At 37.0% G+C, this 25,871-nt stretch overlaps 2 protein-coding genes across 2 annotated transcripts; both read right to left on the bottom strand.

Annotated features, from left to right (window-relative positions):
* Positions 1–2,618: 2,618 nt before the first annotated feature.
* On the bottom strand, positions 2,619–4,597 carry LOC120173319 (protein SHORT-ROOT-like). The gene is made up of 2 exons (XM_039180522.1): positions 4,594–4,597; positions 2,619–4,085 (listed from the first exon to the last, which is right to left on the bottom strand). The coding sequence occupies exons 1-2, from the start codon at positions 4,595–4,597 to the stop codon at positions 2,698–2,700; spliced, it is 1,392 nt and encodes a 463-aa protein (XP_039036453.1). The 3' UTR covers positions 2,619–2,697.
* A 2,149-nt stretch (positions 4,598–6,746) lies between these two features.
* LOC120173392 (peptidyl-prolyl cis-trans isomerase CYP65-like) lies at positions 6,747–25,117 on the bottom strand. Its single transcript, XM_039180580.1, has 7 exons — positions 24,874–25,117; positions 24,716–24,778; positions 24,516–24,619; positions 8,409–8,665; positions 8,022–8,310; positions 7,504–7,617; positions 6,747–7,392 (listed from the first exon to the last, which is right to left on the bottom strand). Exons 3-7 carry the CDS (start codon positions 24,552–24,554, stop codon positions 7,222–7,224), a joined length of 870 nt encoding a protein of 289 aa, XP_039036511.1. The 5' UTR covers positions 24,555–24,619; positions 24,716–24,778; positions 24,874–25,117; the 3' UTR covers positions 6,747–7,221.
* Positions 25,118–25,871: the final 754 nt, after the last annotated feature.

The following is a 25,871-nucleotide window of genomic DNA, read 5'->3' as shown; positions in this document are numbered from 1 at the left end:
CGACTTTCTCAATCAAAGTTTACGTCCACTACCTTAGCTCCTCACCAAGGATTTTCCAACAAATTCACTAATTTGTTCTTTCTTTTGAGGATAAAGAGTAACCTTACAAACTCCCTAGTTTTTCCGGGCTAAACTAGAACCTTTCCCTAGCTTTTACACGGGATTAGCTAGAACCTTTCCCCTTTACAAAAGGATAAGAATTGTAAACAAGAAAACCTCTCTAAGGTAGGTGTTTACAAGATTGAGCTCACAAGAACAAAATATTTACAAGAGAAAGATGAAATAAGAATGAAAAACTCTTCTCTTGTGTTTGATTACTTGGATAGTTGTTCTCTTACTTCTTCAAGTGTCCTTAGCTTGTATTTATATAGCTTGGAATGTGTTTGAAGTCATATCTAGCCGTTGGGGATGTTTTGGAGCCGTTTGGGAATGATTTTTCTGCAAAAATAGGCTGCCCAGAATGGGGGGAATCGGTACCCCTTCATAGGGAATCGATACCCCTTCATAATATTCAAATATTATGACCGTTGGGCTGATAAACAGTGAGGGAATCGGTGCCCCCTTGGGGGGAATCGATTCCCCTTTTACATACTGGAATTTTTAAGCCTCGGGGTACTGTTCAAACAGTGATTTTACTGTTCAAATAGTAATTTATTGTTCAAATAGTAAATTACTATTCATAAAAAACATTTTTGTGCTCAATTTTAAATTAAAAGAACTTTGAATTATTTTTGTAAATTTTGAATAAATTCAATTAAGTCCAAATACATTTTGTAAATTCAATTCAAGTCCAAAAACCATTTTGCCTTAAATTGTTATATCAAAACATAGTTCAACAGTCTGGCTCAGACAATATTCATTTTTTTTACGGAAAAAACGAGTTTCGAACATATAAATAGTTAGATGACCATTTTTATAAATTTTAATAGTTATGGGACTCAACAAAGCATCACCCTATAGTCGGGAATCATTTTGTAACTTTTAATAGTAAGATGGCACGAACCAAAATATCTTAGTAGTTAAAGAAATAGTTGTTATTCCTAGATGTCTCGGGTTTGAGCACCAACAACTATAGTATGGGTGATTGAGCATTCATTGTCAAATTGTTAAGAGTATTAATTAGATGATATATTACTTTATAATCCACCTTAACTTAACAAAAAAATATTCAGATGACTCAAAGAAACAACACCTATAGTCGGGTGGTCATTTTTTTACTTTACCCTTATTCTAATAACCTTAAAATTTGGATAAACTACGCATTTAATATCTAAACTATCAGTTTTAGTCCGTTTTAGTACCTAAATTTTTAGTTTCTTTTCAAAACCATACCTAATGTTTAGATTTTGTTTCATTTTAGTACCCCCATCGTTAGAAACATAACGCGTTTAGAACCAAAACTATCCGTTTTGGTTCGTTTTAGTACCTAAACTTTCAATTTTTTCAAAACTTAACGTTAAAATTTTGAACGAGGGTACTAAAATGAAACAAAAACTAAACTTTAGGTATGGTTTTTAAAAATTAAAAGTTTAGATACTAAAATGAACAAAAATTGATAGTTTATGTACTAAACGTATAATTTACCCTTAAATTTTTAAATAAGTTCTATTATATAATTTGTAATTAATATATATACACACACGCTAAATCTCGGAGTGCCAATTATATTCTAACAAATGTAATTAATATATTGTCTAATTTCCTTAATAATCAATTTCCCTAGGCTGATATCACCTTTTTACACCAAATACCAACCCCATTTCATTTTTGGATCAACATTTATTTAAAGTATCACTTAGTAGTTAGTATTGATATTTATTAAAATTATGAAAATAGGAGTTTCAAATATAATAATTTAACTCAAAAATATAATTTTCATTCGGCTAACTGAACCACTAACCCTTTGAGAATGGTTATCCAGTTCAATTTATAATATATATATATATATAGGCTAAACTCACGATATAGCCCTCAAAATAAATAATTCACGAAATAACGTTATCCCAACATTATTTGCTGAAATAGGGCAAAATCAACAGTGTGGCCGTAGGTCGCCATGCCTTCCGGGCGACCTACGACGTGGCTTGCTCTGCATGGGACATGCACAACCCAACCATAGGTCGCCATGCACTCCCAGCGACCTCCTAGGTCGCCATGCACGCCCGGCGACCAAGGAGGTCGCCATGCACTCGGGGCGACCAAGGATTCATGCATGGGGAGATCGTGCCATGCACTCGGGGCTCGGTTCATGCATGGGGCACTCGAGGCGACCAAGGAACGGTTCATGCATGGGACACTCGGGGCCATGGAGTCCCGGCAAGGTCGCGAGCAGGCGAGCATGCAGCAGGGCATGGATGGGCGTGCTCCTTTGGCGAGATGGGCGTGCATGGGCATGGAGGTCGTTGGCTGGTAGGTCGCAGGGCATGCATGGCGACCTACCAGGTCGCTGGGCGTGCATGGCGACCTGGTAGGTCGCCGGGCGTGCATGGCGACCTACCCCGGTACTGTAGAGGACACCACTTGAGCAATTAATCTGACGATCCCACTATTTCGTGAAAAAAAAAATTTCAACGCACTATCAACGAGATTTTGCCTATATATATATATATATATATACAAATCGATTTTGCTAATGCGGTTGTCAATTTTTATATCCTTCCATGCAAAGAAGAAGAAAAAGAAGCATACCGCCGTGGTCTAAGGCCGCCATGAACTGGCCCAAACCACCGGCTGATCTTTCCAAGACAAGAATATTCCGGCGTCGGAACACTGTGCCATTGACCAACCTTCCTTGTACCTTCTCAATAAGGCGCGTACATCGTCACACACTTCATCGCTCAAAACACCGGGGCCAAACCCACTTCCACGGAACCGTCTTGACCACCGTGCCGCAGGCTCGCGTCTCTCTATGGACCGGGACGGCGAGCAAGCCACCAACTCAACTATGGCTCGCCCAGCGGCTCGTTCCAGCATCAACCTTTCATGGCTTGTTTTAGGAAAGCTGTCGTCCAATGCTTCGAAATAAACCCTAAACCACCTTAAACACTCTTGGAAACCCTTAACGAACTCTAACCCATCAACCCCAACATCGAGATCAGCTTCTTCTTCGACAACGGTGATTATTCTCGGCTGCAGTTTCTTGAAATTAGATATCATCGTATCTCTACGATTATCAACGGCTCCGATCGAATGCAATGTCCCAACACAGTTGATGGCTAAGGCTTCATCTTCTTTGACATCAAGTTTAGATAAATTTAAGTCACATATATCACCGGCATGGTGTATTACATTGAATTTAAAGGGAACTCCCATAAGCCGAGCAAACTTTTCCATTCGGCTTCCGATTTCTTTCATTATATCATCGACTGCAGCTAAGCTTCCTCCTCCTGCTGAAGAACCTGAAACGCCGCCGTTTTTGCTCGGGACGATCGTGGTTAGCCTCAAATGTGGGGTTTCATCTGTGCGGGTGGCTAGGGCTTCAAGCAAAGTAGGCCATTGGGTGCAATAAGTGTTGCTTATATCAATTATATGTAATTTGCTTTCACTTTCGAAAGCTTCCATGATTGCACCATTACAAGCAACGTGACCAAAAGTAGTCCAGGGACTTACCTCTTGGAACTTCAATACCATCCTCCTCGTTGACTCGAATGAACATGTTTTCTCAGATGCCGAGGCTAACGTTCGATAGAAACGCTCGCCGGAGTCGTTCATGCGGCTAAACAAAGCTTGAAGGAAGTAAGAAGCAAGCTTTTGGTCGGTGTCACCGTAAGGTGAGCTAAGCTCGTTGAGCATCCACATGAGTTGTTGGAAACGTCCGCTGTTCCGACCGGCGATAGCGGTTGCTGTTTCCAGGAGGATATCGGTGGCCCACTTGCCGGAGATATCGAAGTTATTCAGGTCACGAGCAGGGGAGAAAGTAGAGAATTCAGAAGTTTCAAAGGCATGGTGTCTACCAGTGGGAGTTGTGGAGGTGCCAGCGGCGTCGGTGGTTGTGGAGGTGGCAGAAGGATGGGAATGATAAGGATAGTAGTGTCTAGAAGAAGACGAAGGGAAATCATCTTTATCCATGAAAAAGTTGAAGCAATCTTCGTATGGTTAGAGACCCGAAAACTCTGAACCATCTAATACCAAATAACAACACACCTATCGTATACACAAACAAATAAAACTGTATATTAACCAAGTAATTTAGTGGTTAATGGATTTGTTATTATTCGTTAAAATCCTGAGTTTGAACACTATAAATGAGAATGAATATTTGATTTTATTGAGAGTTTTTGAATCGGTATAAAAAAATAAATAGATTTTAGTTTACAAGAAATGTAAATTAGTAGTCTCTAAATAATATCTTTAGCATAAGTACATATGTTTAAGTTGTTTATGGCTAATTAATTTAGATGATGGATTATAAATATATCTTTTTAATTTAATTCAGGTACAATATCACAATTTAATTTTAAAAAATTAATTTAATGCTATCTCACTGTTCCAAGCAAAAGTCGATAAAATAAAATACTTTTGAGTTCTTTTCTTTTAACAAAGATTCACTTCAGTTATGGTGACCACTTGTTCTTGAGTTGAATAAATTTAGACCCATCTTTTAGGGTTCTTTCAAGGATTGAGATGTAGATTAGAATCGGAAGGCGGTTCAAATGTTAATGATTTTTGGGATTGGATCATAGTCTAGGGAACTTGTTTTTGACAAGAAATATCAAGATCTAATTGTGAGAGAAAAAAATTAATGATGTCAAAAGGTTTAGTCCACTAGAATTCATTTGATGGTTGTGGGTATTGGGGAATGTTTAAAGAGAAAGAAAAGAAAAGAAAAGGTTTCTTTTTGGGTAACCGATGAGAACATGTATTAGCTGGCCGCTGCTTTAAAAACGGAATTTGTGTCTGACAAAAGATGAAAAGAGATTCCAAAATTTTGATGGGGAAAAAGATTGTAAAATGTGGTACCATACCATACCATACCACAACACAATTAATTAGTATAAAAAATGAAAGAAATTAAACATAATCAGTATAGAGCATATGAATTCATAGGTGTAGGTGATAGTGGGAGAAGGCGTGGGAAACGGGTTTGCGATTGTAAGGGGTAGATTATTCCAGACTAAAGGTGATGCCGTCTATCATCACACCCACTACCGTCACCTTCAATGAATCGTGAGATGATAAACCGGAGGATAAACTATACGTTTAGTATTTAAATCATTAATTTTAGTAATTAAATTTTTATTTTTCTTTTTAAAATTATATATACTGTTTCATTTTTATTTTATTTTAGTATCCTACAGTTAAAAACGGGTTTAATACTTAAAATATTAGTTTTGATCAATTTTAGTATCTAAATTTTCTTTTTTTTTTTAAAAAAAAAATTTAACATTAAATTTTTAACGGGTACTAAAATGAAACAAAAACTAAATGTTAAATATAATTTTGAAAAATAAAAATGTAAGTATTAAAATATATCAAAACTAATAGTTTAAAAATCTAACTAGGAAAATATAGTGATAAAGTCTTATCTCGATTTGTATAAGAGTTATTGTAATATATACGAAGAAATGTTATATCAAGAAAAATGTAAGAGGATGTGAGTTTGAATATGTATTATCCTTTAATTTATAGGTGAGATGAGATATAAATAATTTTGACTATTTAATTTTAAAAATTAAATATGCAAAATCTAAAGACTAAAAATTACTGCATCATCTTCGCTATATCATGTCTTGAATGTCAGTTTCCAAAAAAAATCTTAAAAGTTAACGTTCGAAACTTTGTTTACATTATCTTCAATGAATCGATGGGTTGCTACTGATCGTATTGATGTGGAAACTTTCTCATGACTTGTGTTTCCCCTGGATTTTCTTCAATGATCATTAGGAGATGCCAGGCCTGGCTTCCTTTCTTCCGCACCTTATCAAATAATCATGAATTATCGAAACTCAACTCTTTTGCTTCAAAAGCAATCCTACAACTAGTGGCTGTTCCATGGATTTGTGGGTCCAAATTTGTTCACATACGTATTGGTTTTGAAACATCCGTAAGAGAATGTAAATGAGATGTCATAATATGATTGGATCTTAAATGTTGTGACCACAAAATACTATGCTTCTAAGTTTCTCTTTCCCATGACATCTTACTTTTATTCCTCAAATTTCATTCCAAATCTCAGAAATCGAAAGCTTTATATTTATAAGATGAAGCATAGATTCAGCAAGTCTGTTGAGGCGCAAATGCATAATGAGGTATTACGCTTCAAGGACAATGGAAAAGGAAAAGCATAGGTTTTTCTCACTTTTACCAAATGGGGTTCAACTCACTATTACATCATTCTTTTCCATGCATGTAGAATTAATCAAGTTGTGAAGCAAAAGTGATTCGATGGAGAAAACGACAGCAAAGCTTAAAAGGATGTTGTTTACAACCCACTCTACTTGCAACCTTCCACCGAAAGTTGAGGATTTATTCCCAGATCCTCTTAAAATGTCCAAGGAATAGAAAGCTCTGAAACATCACACCAAGTTGTAGTGTAGAGAAGGATTAAGAATAATATTTCCAAGTCAGAAATGCACATTTGGTGAGTGGTCCATAATGGCTAGTTTTAGCTTCCCTGCAACATGTAAAAAGCCATTAATTCTCTAGTGTTTTTAGCTTTCAAGAGCATAGAACTAATGCTGAGGAAGATGAGGCCAGCTGGAACATCAAAAAATCTCGCAACTAAATGAATCATCAGACTCGCCTGTTTTGTCCTGAATTCAACAGATGATGGCCCACCATTTCCTTCCAGCTGCCATCATATAATCATATTGTCTGTTCTTGTTCTTCGTGCTCAACTGTGAGAAAAGACCATGGAGAAGATATGTGGCTGCTATGATAGTGCAATACTGAATTGTACGTCATATGGACCTTGGCTAAAGGAAATTACAAAGCTCACAACAATATTTTACAGAAGATAAAAATTACAGAAGGTATGAAAGCTGGTTTTCCATTCTTCTTTTCACCACCTTGAAAATTTAATTTCACCTCACCACCAGAACAGAATCTGAATTTTCTGTCATTGAATCTCTCGTTCCCACAGTTTTGGTCAAAGCAGTGTTGAAATGCAAATTCTAATTTTGAGCACCTCTTGCTTCCAAGCTCCGGAGCACATTTGTATCGTTTAAAAGGGTGATGGTGGTGAATTAAAGAGCCTCACCGGTTTACCAAGCAGAAAAATCTTTAAATTCTCCGGGAGCGGTTTTCCTTTTCTTTGTTACAGAAATTGCCAACAGCAGTAGACTCGCTTTGGGAGTTCCTAGCCTTTAAGTACTTTCCAACACCACCGCCGCCAACTGCTCCGGCTTCTGCCATTCCTGTACCTGGATTGCTATACCAAGACCCAATCTTATCCTGGAAACTCAAAGGAAATGGTCCAAAACAATCAGTCATAAAGAAGAAAATATAAATAGAATAAGAAACTAAAATTCAGAATCTTGGAATCCAGTGGGGACCAAAACTATCATTATCCTCATCCTCAGCAGCCTTTTCACCATTGCTTTTTTCTTCCTCTTCCTCTTCATCAGGTTCTGAGTACGGATCTACAAATACTGTAACACTAATTATTTTAATCTCCTCCTGCACAAGCAACACAGGAAAACACAAAAATTAGTCTTGGAACATAAACTATCCTAGAAGCCAATCCTTTGAACAATAACAATGCTTAAATACAAAGTTGAACATTCAGGATTTTTCCTATCAAACATTTTTTTCAGCAGTAAATCATACACGATTAAAAGGGAAGCAGCAGCAAACACCATACAAACAGATATTCAATATTTATTGTAAACAGAAACTGGTTTTGACCTTAATATTATTTCTTTACGCAAAAGAAAAATAAATTGTAAGATTATTGAGCTAAATGGCTAACGATTTATAAAAGATCTTGCATTTGAATAATGAAGCAATCAACCAAGCTGATGAAAAACATAAAAACTTGAGAATCATTAATTATGGAAATAAAACTCAACATCAAAACTCACCAGAGGTTTGTCATTGTCATCCACAGGAACCTTCTCCATAGCTGATAGTGACGTCAAACCACCAACAACTCCACCAAAGACGGTATGTTTGAAGTTTAAATGATTTGCAGATTTGTAAAGGATGAAAAACTGCGAACCATTTGTGTGAGGGCCACTGTTAACCATACTAACAACACCTCTTCCTGAGTGAAGCAACTTAGAGTTAAGTTCATCATTAAAAGGCTTTCCCCATATTGATTCACCTCCTCTCCCAGTATCAGTTGGATCACCACCTTGAATCATAAAATTCCTAGAAACCAGAGTAACTTCATCAGCATGAGTCAAAAATATCAAGCCAAGTGATGAAAAACAGTACACAAAATTTGATCTGAGCAATTAGCAATATACCGAATGTTTCTATGGAAAGCCACACCATTGTAATAACCACGTTGACAAAGAATGATAAAATTCTCACACGTCCTCGGAGTAATATCACAGTGCAGCTCAATGTTCAAATCACCATGTGTTGTATGAAGCTGGACATAACCTTTCTTTTTAGGGCTTTTTTCAACTTTAACATACTCAAATTCATTTTTGGTGACTGGATCATAATTGGTAGAAGTAAAGGATCGTGAAGCAGCGCCAGTTGTAAAACGACTCTTCACCTGATAAAAAATCCAATGTTAACACTGACCAAGATTCAATTTGCAGAGATATCCTGAGGCATTTTCTACAAAGTCTAAATCCATCATTGACCTGAAATGATGAATAAGAATATCCAAAAATATCTTCATCAAGGAATTATCATTTTCCAATTTGCTAGTTGGCAAGCAAGGGGTTGATTGTGATTAACTGGACTTAAGCTCCTCCAGCTGAGTTGAGCTCTTCTTAGTGTTTCACAAGCTGCCATGTTCTTTGAGAGCTGTATATGTCTCCCAAATGCTCCAAGTTGTTCCAACGTGTGTCCTTGGTTTTAAAATGCGGGATGCGCTCTGATGCGTTTAGTGTCCCGGGAGCCGACACGAACCCGATGCGCCAATTTTCACAAAAAATACTTTTGAACTTATTTTATACCTTGTAAATACTTATATATCAAAAAAAATTCAATTAATACCAAAACAAATTTCAATTAATACCAAAAGTAGTTTAATAGTACTTCATAAATGTTGAATAACATAATATACAAGTACGCGTAGGAAAATCAAAACAACCAAAAGACAAATCAACAATAGCCCCCACTTCCCTTCCCCCCTCCCCCCCCCCCCACAAAGTTCTCCAAACTTTCTCTAGTCACAAACTAAATGTCTCCAAGATCCCCATCATCAAACCCGAGCACGTCTCCATCTCCCTCATCATCATCAATCACTCCAATGTCTTACTCCATCTCATCTTCATCAACAAGAGCGAGTCTTTTTCCTTTATCATTTCTTGATGGGCCGACCTCATCATCACCTCCTCTTCTTGTTCCTCTAGTGAAATGACTTGGCTCATTAGCCCCGGAAGTTCTACCCACCGCATCCCATGTAAGATCATCATCAAGAAACACCAAATCTTTTTTATCTTCATCATTTTTCATTCTACCCATCAACCATTCATTACTTTCATCAATATCATCCAAAGCAATAGGATCAGGGTTTCCTTTCGACGTTGCAATGAATGATTGAATTTAACATAACCCTTAATATTTACATATGTTATCATTTTGCTCCTGATTATAGAAAGTATATAAAAGTAAAATTTGTATAAAAAGTTTTAAGACTTAATTGTAATAAAACCTACAGTAAAAGAAAAAACAATTAAACCCTCATGAAAATTTTGCGCTCAATTGAGGCCTTCATTTAGCTAAAATTAACTTTGAAGTTTATAATACCATTTTTCAATATTTTGGAGTTTATAATATCATCTTTCAATATTTTGGAGTTTGAATTAAAATTAACTTCCAATTTTGAAATTCATTTTAGGTTAACACCTCTGTTTGGTATATACTTTTATCCGGACAAGATAAGTTACTATTGGGGTCAGAGAGAAACAAAACTAATTTGAAACTTTTCAAACTATACGGGCACATTGATGGATTGAAGTTTTTTGTTTTTTTTTTGACCAAGGAAATGCCTGCTTTGATTAAACTAAAACAAAATAAGCCAATGTCTTAAAACAAGTGCAAGCCAGCTGGCTAGCAATAAAGGAAACATCAGGTTCGTGAAACACACCCAAACAAAGTAAACAAATCAGTAAAAACTAGCATGCCTTTCAGTTCCTCTGAATTAACCAAGTAAAAAATGATGAAGAGAGCGATCTTCAGAGAAGTAGAGAAGAAAACAATCAATACTTCCATCCTTCGTCTACCCATGCCAAGAATCGGATATAAGGAGGGTCTAAGTACATTCAATCTTCATCTGCTTGGACTTCCACTCATCGCGAGGCTTCCTCGATCCAATAAGTATCTGTGAGTTCGTGATCACCGTCCATCGCCAGGAGGTGAGCTGCCTGGTTACTCTTTCGCGGAACAAATTGAAACGCACATGCATCAAAAAGATTAATATCGTTTTTGTGCTTCCCAGATGAAAGCACTAACTTTTGAAAAATCTTCATTCGGAGAGGAGAGTTTAGAGATGACTGCGTGAACAACCGCCATGGCTTCAACGAAAAACGAAAAGGTAACCCTTTGTTGAGTTCTCCTATATGCACCCATTATCTAACCATCTTGATTTCGAATAATAACACAAGTAACTATTTTTTTGTGGACTTGCGAGAAACTATCATCAAAATTTTACTAAACGCATCGGCCCGCATCATGTACCCCCTACCGCATCAGACTGCCAGATGCGTTTTAACCATCGCAACAACCGCATCACGCATCAGGCGCGCCTGATGCGCGCTTTTTTAAACCAAGCGTGTGTCATGCTCCAATGTACTATTTGTGAGCTGTATATGTCTACCAAATGCTCCACCAAGTTGTTCCAACGTGTGTCATGCTCAAATGTACTGTTTGTGCAAGAAAAACAAGGTAATTTAATGGCATTGAAATTATATGAGCTAAATACCTTGTTGTCGTGCATGATCATGTTTATATGAGCTAATGTTTAAAGTCTAAGAGCTAAATTGAATGCATATGAGCTAATAAAATAAATGATAAGTATGCTGCCATTATATAAATGTGATGAATCATGCTTAATGTGAATGCAAGACTATTCTAACATGCTTAACATATTTAAATAACGATGTGCATGATGTGTTCATACTAAACTACATAACTAGTAACCTTAATATGAAATGTATTATAATAGCATATAACATTAAACTAGCATAAAATACAACATAAAAATGTTTAACAGTACTCCCTTTGTAGGTGAATACGTGCTTGCATCACACACACTTATATACCTAATGAAACTAATGCATATAATTACTTAGTATAACTAAGGTGGCGTTACACATCAGTATGTAACATATTAAAATGCTTCGTTTCTAAGGCATAAACATTATGAAATGATTCAGAAATTTGTAAACACTTAAGAGAAAGAACTTCCCTGAAATGCTTTGCCTTAGAACGTGTAATAGGTCCTATTGGTAAGACCTCCGGATTAGCTTCCTTTGCTGGCATAGATGTGCTCACATCATCCCCCTTCGTGAAAAAGATTTGACCTCAAATCTGCAGAAACATCATATGGGGATAAACGTTAAATGCAGCACTTACATTGAATTCACTCGGTAAGTCCAACTTATAAGCGTTATCGTTCAATTTCTCCAACACTTGAAACAGACCATCTCCTCGTGGTAACAACTTAGAACGTCGTTGGGCTGGAAAACGTTTCTTTCGAAAATGAACCCAAACCCAATCTCTAACATCGAAGGTAGCTCGCTTACGACCTTTATTTGCTTGTTTCTCGTACTGTTGAGTCCTCCGCTCTAGATTTTCCTTAACCTGTTGATGCAACCTTTTCACATAGTCTGCCTTAGACTTTCCGTCCCTGTTCATAACCTCAGTTTGAGGATGCCAAGTAGTGGAAAACATCAGTTTCGTTCCCAATTTGCACCAAAGAGTCCTCCAGAAATGACTCAAAACTTAACATCCCTGTAAGAAACAATAGACCTATAAATTCCATGTAAACAAATAATCTCCTTGAAAAACAAGTTGGCCACATTAGTAGCATCATCAGTTTTATGACACAATGAAATGTGTCATCTTTGAAAAACTATCAAACACAACAAAGATACTATCTCTACTTATCTTAGTTCTAGGCAATCCCAACACAAAATCCATCTAAATATCCAGCCAATGAGAATCAGGAATAAATAAAGGCAAATACATATTGTGTGGTAGAACCTTCGATTTTGCTTTCTTACATGTTACACAACGTTCACATATTCTTTCAACGTCCCTGCGCATCTTAGGCCAGAATAGATGCTCCTTCAGAATGTGCAACGTCTTAGTAACTCCAGAATGTCTCATAAGTCCACCTTCATGTGCTTCTCGAACAAGGATTTCTCGAATTAACCCTTGAGGAATGCAGATTCTTCCTTCTTTGAAAAGATAGCCATCATGTCGATAAAACTTCTCATCTGCACCTTTTTCACATGACATATATCTTTCTCCAAAATCAAGGTCAGTGGCATATAAATCTTTAATATAAGCAAAACCAATCAAATGAGAATCCAAATAATTCAGAAGTACATACCTACGGGATAAGGCATCCGCTACAACATTATCTTTACCCTTTTTATATAGAATGGCATAAAGAAAAGACTCCAAAAATTCAACCCACTTAGCATGCCTTTTATTCAATTAATGCTGACCTGTAATGTGTTTCAAAGTCTCATGATCGATGTGAATCACAAAATCTTTCGGCAAAAGATAGTGTTGCCACGTCTCAAGTGCTCAAACTAATACATATTTCATTGAGAATTTGAGTGGTGCCACCTTAAACTATCCAGTTTATGATAAGGAGATGTATGCATACCGTGTGGCATCACTATCTTTTGCCGAAAGAGTTTGTGATTCACATCGATCATGAGGCTTTGAAACACATTACAGGTCAACATAAATTGAATAAAAGGCATGCTAAGTGGGTTGAATTTTTGGAGTCTTTTCCTTATGTCATTCGATATAAAAAGTGTAAAGACAACGTTGTAGCGGATGCTTTGTCCCGCAGGTATGTACTTCTGAATTATTTGGACTCTCATTTGATTGGTTTTGCTTATATTAAAGATTTATACGCCACTGACCCTGATTTTGAAGAAAGATATGTCATGTGAAAAAAGTGCAGATGAGAAGTTTTATCGACATGATGACCATCTTTTCAAAGAAGGAAGAATCTAAATTCGAGAAGTCCTTGTTCGAGAAGCACATGAATGTGGACTTATGGGACATTATGGAGTTACTAAGACGTTGCGCATTTTGAATGAGCATCTATTCTAGCCTAAGATGCGCATAGACTTTGAAATAATATGTGAACGTTGTGTAACATGTAAGAAAGCAAAATCGAAGGTTCCAAAATCGAAGGTTCTACCACACGGTATGTATTTAACTTTACCTATTCCTGATTCTCCTTGGCTGGATATTTCGATGGATTTTGTGTTGGGATTGCCTAGAAATAGGACAGGTAGAGATAATATCTTTGTTGTGGTTGATAGGTTTTCAAAGATAGCACATTTCATTGCGTGTCATAAAACTGATGATGCTACTAATGTGACCAACTTGTTTTTCAAGGAGATTGTTCGTTTACATGGAATTCCTAGGTCTATTGTTTCTGACAGGGATGTTAAGTTTTTGAGTCATTTCTGGAGGACTCTTTGGTGCAAATTGGGAACGAAACTGATGTTTTTCACTACTTGTCATCCTCAAACTGATGGACAAACTGAGGTTATGAACAAGGACGGAAAGTCTAAGGCAGACTATGTGAAAAGGTTGCATCAACAGGTTAAGGAAAATCTAGAGCGGAAGACTCAACAGTACGAGAAGCAAGCAAATAAAGGTCGTAAGCGAGTTACCTTCGATGTTGTAGATTGGGTTTGAGTTCATTTTCGAAAGGAACGTTTTCCAGCCCAACGACGTTCTAAGTTGTTACCACGAGGAGATGGTCCGTTTCAAGTGTTGGAGAAAGTGAACGATAACGCTTATAAGTTGGACTTACCGGGTGAATTCAACGTAAGTGTTACATTTAACATTTTTGATTTATCCCTTATGATGTTTCTGCAGATTTGAGGTCAAATCTTTTTCAAGAAGAGGGATGATGTGAGCACATCTATGCCAGCAAAGGAAGCTGATCCGGAGGTCTTACTAATAGAACCTATCACACGTTCTAAGGCAAAGCATTTCAGAGAAGTTCTTTCTCTTAAGTGTTTACAAATTTTTGAATCATTTCATAATGTTTATGCCTCAGAAACGAAACATTTTAACGCCACCTTAGTTATACTAAGTAATTATATGCATTAGTTTCATTTGGTATATAAGTGTGTGATGCAAGCACGTTTTCACCTACAAAGAGAGTACTGTTGAACATTTTTATGTTGTATTTTATGTTAGTTTAATGTTATATGCTATTATAATACATTTCATGTTAAGGTTACTAGTTATTTAGTTTAGTATGAACACATCATGCACATTGTTATTTAAATATGTTAAGCATGTTAGAATAGTCTTGCATTCACATTAAGCGTGATTCATCACATTTATATAATGGCAGCATACTTATCATTTATTTTATTAGCTCATATGCATTCAGTTTAGCTCTTAGACTTTAAACATTAGCTCATATAAACATGATCATGCACGGCAGCAAGGTATTTAACTCATATAATTTCAATGCCATTAAATTATCTTGTTTTTCTTGCACAAACAATACATTGGAACATGACACACGTTGTAACAGCTAGTGGAGCATTTGGAAGACATATACAACTCACAAACAGTACATTGGAGCATGACACACGTTGGAACAACTTGGAGCATTTGGGAGACATATACAACTCTCAAAGAACATGGCAGCTTGTGAAACACTAAGAAGAGCTCAACTCAGCTGGAGGAGCTCAAGTCCAGTTAATCACAATCAGCCTCTTGCTTGCCAACTAGCTACCCACTCAAGTAAACTTGGAGGAAGACCCATGCATGCCCAAGATGTTACACATGGCCAGCAATTCATCCTGTGCACAAGACTGCACTACAAGGTTCTCTAGAACACCCATGTGCGTGCCATATGACCAGCAAACCTTGTGCAAGGCCTGTGATTCCAATTAGCACCAACTTGAAGGGATTCAAGCAATAACCGGCCATGATACATGCCTCCTCTATTCAACCGAATCAGCACCTATGTTTTCATGTAATTTATTAATTAATCATGTCATTTTAGAGGGACACAAGGGCTGGCCAAATCACCATGTACCCATTCGGCCATACCCCTTCAAAACTTTATAAATAGGCTTTCTTATTTCATTTGTAAGGACACATTTGGATGAATAAAAATTATTGTGAGGTTTTCTCTCAATGTTGGTTCTTCTTAGAACTATTTTCTTGACATTTCAAGTCTGATCTTGTTGTGTCAAGCTTGTGATACTTCGGGTTCTTAGATTGCTATCTAACAGGTCCAAGTCCTTTGAACATTGAACGTATAAGGTTCGGGTTTATACTTTTTAGTATAGGTTCTTCCTTGTTCTTTGTTTGTTAACAAAAATTTCCAGATTTGTTCTTTCACCATTGTCATCTTCTCCTAGCACTCATCTTCCACCTTTCACCCTTCTAAATTTCCAGCAACCTAATTCCTTCTTTTCTTTATCCTTTCTTTATCCTTTCTTAGCCATTTTCGTCAATAGCCTTAATTATACAACCCACACCATCATCCTGAGTTTTAGTAAGTTTGCTGCAAAGGAATTACTTACTTCGTTCTAGATCCATTACAATCGAAGAGGTCCTCAATCAACAGGTTGCCTCTTATCAGTAAGCCAACAAAACCCTACTAAAAAACATCTAAAACAACAGAAAAAATTCAGCCAATCCCCTGTTTAGCCAAAGTATCCGCCTCACAATTACAACTCCTAGGAATGTGTCTAACAATAATCTCCCTAGCAGAAACTAGGGAAACAATTTTCCCAACCATTGAACTAAAAAAAGGCGAAGCTAAAGTCGGCAACAAAATCCAATCCACTGCTGATTTACAGTCACTCTCTATTATCAGTCTTTCCTTCGTAGCCCAAGCAGATGAGAGAAAGAAATCAATGCCTTTCTCAATGGCTTTCAACTCAGCCAGAGGAGGACCTGGACCAACCCTATTCGAAAAGGACCCTAGAATTTAATTGTTCAAAATCTCTTAAAATGCCCCCAGTTCCACCCACCATCCCGTCACCTCTGACTGCCCCATCAACATTAAGTTTGAAAAGATGTGCTGGAGGAGGAAGCCAACTATGAACCTTCATTCTCTTAGATATAGGAAACTGATGCTTATCTGCAAGGGTTGGGTCCCCAACAAGTGAGTCAACTTGAATAATGATATCCGGATACTTAGCAAGAAACCAATTAGCCAATCTAAATCTGGAAATGAAGAATAGAGAAGATCTGTCCATTTTCCAATTATCAAAAACCACCAAATTCCTAGCCTTCCATATTGACCACAAAACAACTCTTGGTATAAACTTCCAAATTGTAGAATTTGGCATAATATCAGACCATGAACTTAGCAAGGAAGGTGGATCTTTAGGCAAGACTGAAGAAATTTCCCATAACCTGAAATAACTATTCCATAAATCCCCTGCAACCGAGCACGAAAAGAAAAGATGTTGAATAGTATCTTCTTGTTTAGAGCAAAACGGACATAGGACATCCTCCAATGTAACACCTCTTCTCTTCAACTCCATTCTAACTGCCAATCTTTGATGCGAAACCTGCCATAGAAAAGTTTCGACTCTGGGAGGAGTCAAACCTGACCAGACCCACTTGTTCCAGTTGAAAGCACCACCAGAATTGAATGAAAGAGTCGACCTGCAAGCTTTTACCGAGAACAGTCCATCTCCTTTCCCCAACCAAGACAGAAAATCATCCACCGATTCAGACAAAACAATATTTTCAAGCAATGACATTAGTTGAATCCAATAATCCGATTCCCAATCACATAAATTCCTCCTAGATTGAATATTCTAAACCCATCTATTGCTCACGAAACAACCAAACTCTGAAACTTTTCCCCACTTGTTATTTGATAGGGCAATGATCCTTGGAAATTGATTTTTTAAAGTGTCATCGTTTACCCAAACGTCGTGCCAGAAGAAAATAGACTTACTATTGCCTACTCGAATCTTAGAGTGAGATCTCAATCCCTCTCTAATTACATCTTCTTTCAAATAATTCTTTGTAATTCCTTTCCAAATCCATGAGTCCATAGGAGAAACTACCTTATTGATAGCTAGGGACATATTACTAACATTATGCTTGCTACAAATCATATTTTTCCAAAGGGTGTCTTTTTCATTTGCGAACTTCCAAACCCATTTACCTAGCAGTACTCTGTTTATAAAATTCAGATCCAAGACTCCCAAACCTCCCTCTTCGAAGGGTTGACATATCATTTTCCAATTCACCTAGTGAATATGACTGTTTGATGTTCCCTCCCCCAAAAGAAAATTGGCCATCAAAGAATTTATCTTCCTATTAACCTTACTCGGAATTCTGAAAATAGAAAGGAAGAAAATCGACATCGAGGACAAAACTGACTTTAACAACACCAATCTACCCGCCATTGAAAGTGAGGAAGCTTTCCAGCCGGATAATTTCTTATTAAACTTTTGGATGACCGGATCCCAGAGAACCTCAGAATTTTTCTTTGCACCTAAGGGTAGTCCTAGATACACTGTAGGAAAAGACCCCATGGCACAACCAGCCTTAGTTGCCCATTCATTTAATAAGTCGTCTTCCACATTGATGCCATACAAACTGCTCTTACATAAGTTCAAATGAAGCCCTATCATTAGACTAAAAATCCTCAACACTCTCCTAATATTTAATATATGGGTAGGAGAATCACGACAAAACAAAATCAGATCATCAGCAAACTGTAAGTGAGTTAGATGAAATGGATCAAATCTTCCAATAGAAAAACCTTGAAAGTCCCAAATCGGCAGCTTTAATCAACATAAGATTAAGAAGTTCCCCAACTATATTAAACAGAAGAGGGGATACACTACATCCTTGTCTGAACCCTTTACCCATCAAAAATTCCTCAGTTGGAGAGTCACTCACTAACACTGAGATTGAAGCAGAGGAAAGACAGTGTTGTATCCAAGAAACCCATCTCTTGCCAAAGCCCATGACTCTCATTAATCTAAGGATAATTAGCCATTCAACCGAATCATATGCTCTCTGAAAGTCAACTTTGGAAACGACCCCTTTCAGCCCTTGCTTCCTCCAATAGTCTATGCCTTCATTTGCAAGAAAAGCACAATCTAACAGTTGTCTCCCCGGAATAAATGCAAATTGGGAAGGGCTCACGATATCTTTAATCACTGAAACAAGTCTCTTCGATAAAACTTTGGAGATGATTTTATATAGACTTCCAACGAGACTTATAGGTCTATAATCTTCAATTCATTCCGGATTAATTTTCTTTGGGATCAAAGATATAAAGACATGATTAACCCCATGCTCCCATTTCCTTCCACAGTAAAAATCCTCCATAAACTTCATTATTTGCACCTTTAGAGTCGGTAATAATTTCTTGAAAAATCCCATCGTAAATCCATCAGGGCCAGGGGCTTTAGAACTTTCCGAAGAGAAAATAGCCTCCCTAACTTCCTCCTCTGAAAACTTAACCTCCAGACTATTCCTTCGATCGACTCTCAATTCTGCAAAATTAAATTTCAAGTCCTCTACCTCCATAGTATCTTTGGAATTATAGATTTTCTTAAAGAAAAGGGAGACGATCCTTGATTCGATCTGAATCATTCAGCTCCTCCCCATCCACTTTCAATGCAAAAATGGTGTTTATTTTGTTCCTGTTTACAGCACTTAGGTGGAAGAACCTAGTATTTCTGTCACCATCTTTAATCCATTTCACCCTCGACTTTTGGAACCAAATACTTTCTTCAATCTTGTGCAATTTCCATAGCTCCTTTCTGAATAACATAAGTTGTTCCCATTCGTATGAAGAAAACCCACTGCCTTGCGCCTTCATTTCCAAATCGTTTATTTTGCTCTCCAATTCTGTAATAGCTTCTGAAATCCCCTCTTTACTTCTGTTTGGCCACTCCTTGATCATCCTTTTAGTTCCTTGCAATAAACTGAAAATTCCCCTTCCCCTTCTATCTTTTTCCCGATCTATCATTGATTTTTTGAACCATGTCTACAAAACCATCTTCCTCCAACATATAATTAAAAAATCGAAAAGGTTTAGGTCCTCAATTTTTGCAGTCTTCTTCCAATAGCACCAGATTGTGATCAGAGAGGGATTTAGGAAGCATTCTCTGTATAATCTTTGGAAAGCAATTTAAAAAACTGCTACTGATTAAGAAACGGTCTAGTCTTACCCATGTAGGAAGCTCCCTGTTATTACACCATGTGAAACTGCCTCTTACTAAAGGAAGACCAATTAAATTAGATTGTTGCACAAAAAACCTTAGCAAGTCCACTGAATGCCAATTCTGTGAAGCACCATTCTTCTCCTCTTGATCAAGATATGCGTTGAAATCTCCGCCGATGCAAACTGGCAGATTACAAGTTTGAACAAAACTCGACAGTTGCCTAAACAACTCCTCTTTTTCAGCCTCTATTGGCGGACCATACACGTTTATTATAACACACTCAACATTAGACACCTTGAACTTTCCTGATAACGCCAGAAATCTGTTCTGGTTATACACCCTACTAACCTCATATGCATTCTCATTTCACTAACACTGCAGTCCACCTGCGGTCCCCTCCGCTGGCTGAAAAACTTTCTCCCTTCAACAGATTTCCCCCTAATTTCTTGCATAGCCCCTTCTGACATTTATTTAATTGTCTCCTGTAAAAGCAATATGGCCGGTTTATTCTTATTCACAAGTCTTAACACTGCTCTTATTTTTTCCCTTCTCCCTAGACCCCTTACATTCCAAGAAATAATCTTACAAATTAACATTGACAAGAGAAAATCAATCTTGCGAGCAGCAAAAACAGGCCAACTATCAGCCTTCACTTACTACCTCTAAACCTTTTTCAAGCTTTTTAATTTTTTCTATAAAAACCTCCCTCCCTTCCTTGAATGAAATGCCTAACATCTGACAGACTTCCCATGTGGCCATTGCTTCCTCTAACACTTTAGAAAAAGTACAAGAATAAACAGTTGAAACTTCTGCCATGTCCAAAGCTTCTGTGATTAAACCTCTTCTCTTCCTTTATTCTTTCTTTGTTTCCCTGAAGCAGTAAGAGGATCTGCTGCCACACTTTCTGGAAATTTGCTGCTAATAATAGGAACCATAGAAGTACTCTGAACATTAGCAGAACAGTTAATTTCCTTCTCTTGTCTCCTTTCCCATGTTCCTATTGAAAATTGCTGACTGTTTTGAAGGCCATTACTGTTTAGTTTATGCTTTTGACTGCCCTCTGAACAAGTGTTTTCCTTTTCTATACCCGACCATAACCACTCGTCTGGCTCTTGATCTTCTGTAAACTCGGGCATAGCGTCCAATTCCCCTCCTTCCATCGGGTGTACTTCTTACTGACAAACATTTAGAAACCTGATATCCCAATTTCCATCTCCTAGAACTCTCCACTCTAGATTAAGTCATCCTAATTTTTACTCTTTCCAAAATGTTACCGAACTTATTTATAAATAAAGATCCATCCTTGTTTTCCTGTGAAATTTGTCAAATAGCCAAACACACCAGAAAACCATATATTGCAGCCAAATTTGAACCAACACCTTTTTCCATCATCCATAGTGACATTTGGGGCCCTTCTCCTGTCAAAAGTATTTCTGGGTATAAGTGGTTTGTGTCTTTTATAGATGATTACTCTAGGACAACATGGGTATTCTTAATGAGAGAAAAGTCCGAGGTTGAGTCTCTTTTTAAAAGTTTTTATCAAAAAGTTGAAACCCAATTTGACCCATAAATAAAAATTTTGAGGAGTGACAATGGGAGTGAGTATTTGAATAAAACTCTTGGGTATTTCTTTAAGGAAAAAGGCATTGTTCACCTTACGTCTTGTGTCAACACACCTCAACAAAATGGGGTAGCAGAAAGGAAAAATAGACATCTTTTAGAGGTTACTAGGTCTCTTCTGTTTGCTGCTAATGCTCCTAAGTATCTTTGGGGGAAGCTCTTCTTACAGCCACGTACCTCATCAATAGAATGCCAAGTAAGACTTTAGATTTCAAAATTCCTACTAAGGTTCTGTTTCAGCTTTTTCCCCATTTTAAACATTTAAACTCAAGTCTTTCTCCTCGGGTGTTTGGTTGTACAGCCTTTGTTCATATCCACAACAGAGGGAAATTAGATCCTAAGTCCATAAAGTGTGTGTTCTTGGGCTATTCTTCGAGTCAGAAGGGTTACAAGTGTTACCTTCCACAAAAAAGACATGTCTCCTTTGATGTTATATTTTTTGAAAACCAACCTTATTTTTCGGGAACAAAAATTCAGGGGGAGAGTTACAAGGAATTTCAGCCTGTTCAAACCAATATTTCTTTACAGCCTATCCTTTCTTTACCTATTACTGTCTCTCCAAAGCCGGCTAGCACAGTTCCAGTTCCTAGTGAGGGTGATGGGAATAACCTAAATAACTCTGATGAATTACCTTTCTCCTTACCTCATAACTCTAGTCCGTGCAAAACCCCTTCCACCACTACCAAAAATGCACCTAACAATGACCCTAAAACCATAACTCACCATCCGAAACAACTTAGTGTTTACTCAAGAAGAAGGAAAGATGTTGCTGAAGAAATCAGTCAGCCTAGCATTCGCCAAGAACCAGATTCGGATCCTGTTGCCTCTGAAAGCCAAGAACCAGATTCGGATCCTGTTGCATCTGAAACAGAAGGTAATGATGGTTACCAAGAGGCTACTATTGTTGATCTTGATAACTTTTCTATTGCTATTAGGAAGGGGGTAAGAAAATGCACTGCTCATCCCATAAATAAGTATGTTGCATATGGGAAATTACAGTCTAATTTCAGGGCCTTCACTGTCAGCATTAACAGTGTGAAAATCCCAAGAAATGTGACAGAAGCATTTCAATCTCCTGAGTGGAAAAAGGCTATAGAAGAGGAGATAAAAGCATTGCAAAAGAATAAGACATGGAGTTTGACATGGAGTTTGACAGATTTTCCAGAAGGGAAGAGAGCTGTTGGATGTAGGTGGATATTCACAGTCAAATATCATTCGGATGGGAGTGTGGAAAGATACAAGGCAAGGCTGGTTGCTACAGGTTTTTCTCAGTCCTACGGCATCGACTACCAAGAGATTTTTGCATCGGTTGCAAAATTGAATACCATCAGAATATTGTTATCAGTAGCTGTTAACATTGACTGGAAATTGCATCAGCTGGACATAAATAATGCTTTTCTAAATGGGAACCTTGAAGAAGAAGTATACATAGAGGTCCCCCCGGATTAGAAGGAAAGGTCACTAAGAAAACTGTGTGCAAGCTCAATAAATCCTTATATGGCTTAAAACAGTCTCCCAGGGCTTGGTTTGATCGATTTGCTAAGGCTATGACACAGAATGGTTTCAAACAAAGCCAAGCGGATCACACGTTATTCAGAAAAATTACACGGAGTGGTAAGATAACCCTCCTAATTGTCTATGTAGATGATATGATTATAACTGGCAGTGATATAGAAGAAATAGAAAAGCTAAAGATGAATCTTGCAAAGGAGTTTGAAACCAAGGATTAGGAAGTATGAGGTATTTCCTTGTATGGAAGTTGCAAGGTCCGAAGAAGGGCTGGTCATAAACCAGCGTAAGTATGTTTTAGATCTTCTTGTAGAAACAAGGATGCTCGACTGCAAACCAGTTGAAACTCCAATGGAGTCAGGCTTGAAATTTTGCAAGGACCGGACTGGAAATCCAATAAACAAGGAAACCTACCAAAGGTTAGTTGGGAAGTTGATCTACCTTTCACTGACCAGGCCTGATATTGCATACTCAGTGAGCATTGTCAGCCAACATATGAGTGATCCTCGAGAAGAACATTTGGAAGCTGTTAACAGAATTCTAAGGTTCTTGAAGTTTACCACAGGAGTTGGACTTATATTTAGAAAAAATCAAGATAAAACAATGAAAGTTTATACGGATGCAAGCTGGGGAGGTGAATTAACTGATAGAAGGTCAGTTAGTGGCTACTGTGCCTACGTTTGGAATAATTTGGTGAGTTGGAGAAGTAAGAAACAAGCCGTTATCTCTCGAAGTAGTGATGAGTCAGAGTTTAGAGCAATGGCTCTCGGAATATGTGAAGGAATGTGGATTAAAAGACTGCTCACAGAACTGGACTTAGATGACAAGAAGAATTTTGAGATTTTTAGTGACAGTCAATCAGCTATGAGTATAGCAAAAAACCCAGTGCAACATGATAGAACGAAACACATTGAGATAGACAGACATTTTATTTATGAGAAGGTCAACAATGGAGTTGCACAACTGCAGTACATTCCGACGAAGAAACAGCTTGCAGATATCTTCACCAAAGCCCTTCCACGAGTGACTTTTGATGAGCTGTCATTCAAACTGGTATATACAACATATACACCAGTTTGAGGGGGAGTGTAGGAATTATAGAAATGAGCTGTCAAGAGATTCTGTAATTATTTTCTGTTTTTCAAATCCCTTATTTCAAGGGATTACATCTCCTAGGATTAGTATAAAAGACTAACTTAGAGTTTCCTAGTTTAGAGGCATAATTTGTATATAAATATGTAATATGTTTCTACTGAAAGGATGCAAAGAATAAAATAACAGACTTGTTTGTTTCCTACAGTTTGTTTTCTACCATACAGTCTGTTTTCTTTCTACAGTTTGTTTTCTACACATTCTTCACAATTTATACAGAATGAAAATAACCTAAAAATAACATGCAACAACCATCCCATAGTTTTGTTTATGCAATTCAAACCCAAAGTAACTGTACAAAATCTAAGATTCACACGCCATGTGTAAAAGAAGACAAGCACTCATGTTCTACCTTGTTCAGAAAGTTAAAGAAAGTCAAGTAAAGGATAGATAACTAAAATTTTGTTTTTCATAACATTGCTGCAGCATGTGCAGATTAAAAATCAATCATTAGACCCATGCACCAAATAAAAGAATCTAGAAAGCAGTTAACGCAATCTAAGTATCAAATAAACAGTTCAAGCAAGGAATATTTATTAATTATTACACTATTTTATACGAACGATATTTCAAACAAGTATGACCTTTTCAATTTGAACATGACAAATTTTACTTATACATACACAACATGCTTCACTGACACATCACAGTGGCACTATATCATATGACTGCACAAGTACTACAATTGGTTCTTCTTATTAAAAATAAGAATTAGTTAAAAAATATTTTAACCTTCAGAATTCTTGTGGAAAGTAAGATTGATAAGATCATCAGGCTTCAATGGAGCCCCAGTAACCGGATCCTTCCCATACTTCCTAATATAAGGAACTATATTCCTGCACCAGAAAACAATAAATAAACCCTTAATTACACTTACATATACCTACATATTAAAGTTGAAAAAGGTCAAATTGAAATAAGAAGATACCAACATTAAATCGAAGAGACTGCCATCCTTCGTGCATACAGGCAACTCAAAGGGCGTGAATGTAAGACTGAATGAGGAAACCAAAATATAAAAATTTTGCAATTAAATAAGCATGACTTTGGTAAAGATACAAGCAAATACGGGAACGAAAGAGAGGCATACGCGCAGCAATAGAAGGGAAGGCGTTTGAAAGGGGTACGATTCTCTTTGGATTTAGCGCCTCCCCACTCGGTAGCCCATTCCGTCTTCGTTATGAACATTCGATCTTTGCTGTGCTGTTTCTTCCCCATCTTCGCGACCTCCTCTGGGACGATTCAATTGCTTTGGGTGCCAGGGTTTTGTGATTTGGTGGACCGGGAATTGGATTTATGGAGGGAGGTTTTGACTTTTGACCGCTTTGACACGAGGAGTTCTGCTGAGTGCCTGCTCCGATAATTTAAGCTTGGGTAAAAGACACCACAAGTCGGTCAATTATTAGAAATATTACAAATGGATCACTCATTTGATCACCGCTCATCCAGCTTTTAATTATGTAATATGCGTTAATTTTTTAGTTATAATTGGTGGTTTAATAGTAACAATTGATAAATTAAATGAATTAATTATCACAATCGATAAATTAAATGATTTGATTGTAATTAAAAAAAGTTGATGTATGTTCTATTTTTAACAGTGAAGTGGTATGTTTATAATAATTAATTAGGTTACTTGTTTATTATTTTTCAAAATTCAATTATTTATTTATAATTTTACTAATAATTGAGCGGTATATAATCTATTTATAATCATAAATTTAAATTACTATATCACGGTGAATATGCTTTATATTTTTATTGAAAGTTTTAGTCATAAAATAGGATGACGATTCAAGCTCCTATATTTATAGGCTATATTGGAGCTCATAGTAAAGAAATCCATGTGATTGAAAATATAATGGATCATTAAAGATGTTGGTTCAAGTGGTAAGTAGCTTGATATTACTTAAGCAATATCTCGAGTTCGAATCCTTGTGTATGCAGGGTCCGGATTAATCAAGGCAAATCCTTGGAATTGGGAGGGCAACCAAAAATAATACAATGGATCATTCATGCAGCGTTACAAAGAAAATAATACAAGAAAAGATATGGTCATCACTATCCAAGGAATGTGTCTTTAAAGTC

This window comes from Hibiscus syriacus, unplaced genomic scaffold (genome assembly GCF_006381635.1).
Source record: "Hibiscus syriacus cultivar Baekdansim isolate YM2019G1 unplaced genomic scaffold, ASM638163v2 tig00111947_pilon, whole genome shotgun sequence".
Classification (NCBI taxonomy): domain Eukaryota; kingdom Viridiplantae; phylum Streptophyta; class Magnoliopsida; order Malvales; family Malvaceae; genus Hibiscus; species Hibiscus syriacus.
The sequence above is the reverse complement of the archived record's forward strand: the minus strand, read 5'-3'. Positions and strand labels throughout refer to the sequence as shown.

Bases quoted from the DNA above. Each gene is read 5' to 3' on its own strand.
- LOC120173392 (XM_039180580.1), bottom strand. From the start codon at position 24,554: ATGATCTTATCAATCTTACTTTCCACAAGAATTCTGAAG. The intron at 7,618-8,021 runs GTGAGTTTTGAT...TTGCTTGTGCAG, and splicing joins ATGACAATGACAAACCTCTG to GAGGAGATTAAAATAATTAG. The intron at 7,393-7,503 runs GATAGTTTTGGT...TTGAGTTTCCAG, and splicing joins CTGCTGAGGATGAGGATAAT to GATAAGATTGGGTCTTGGTA.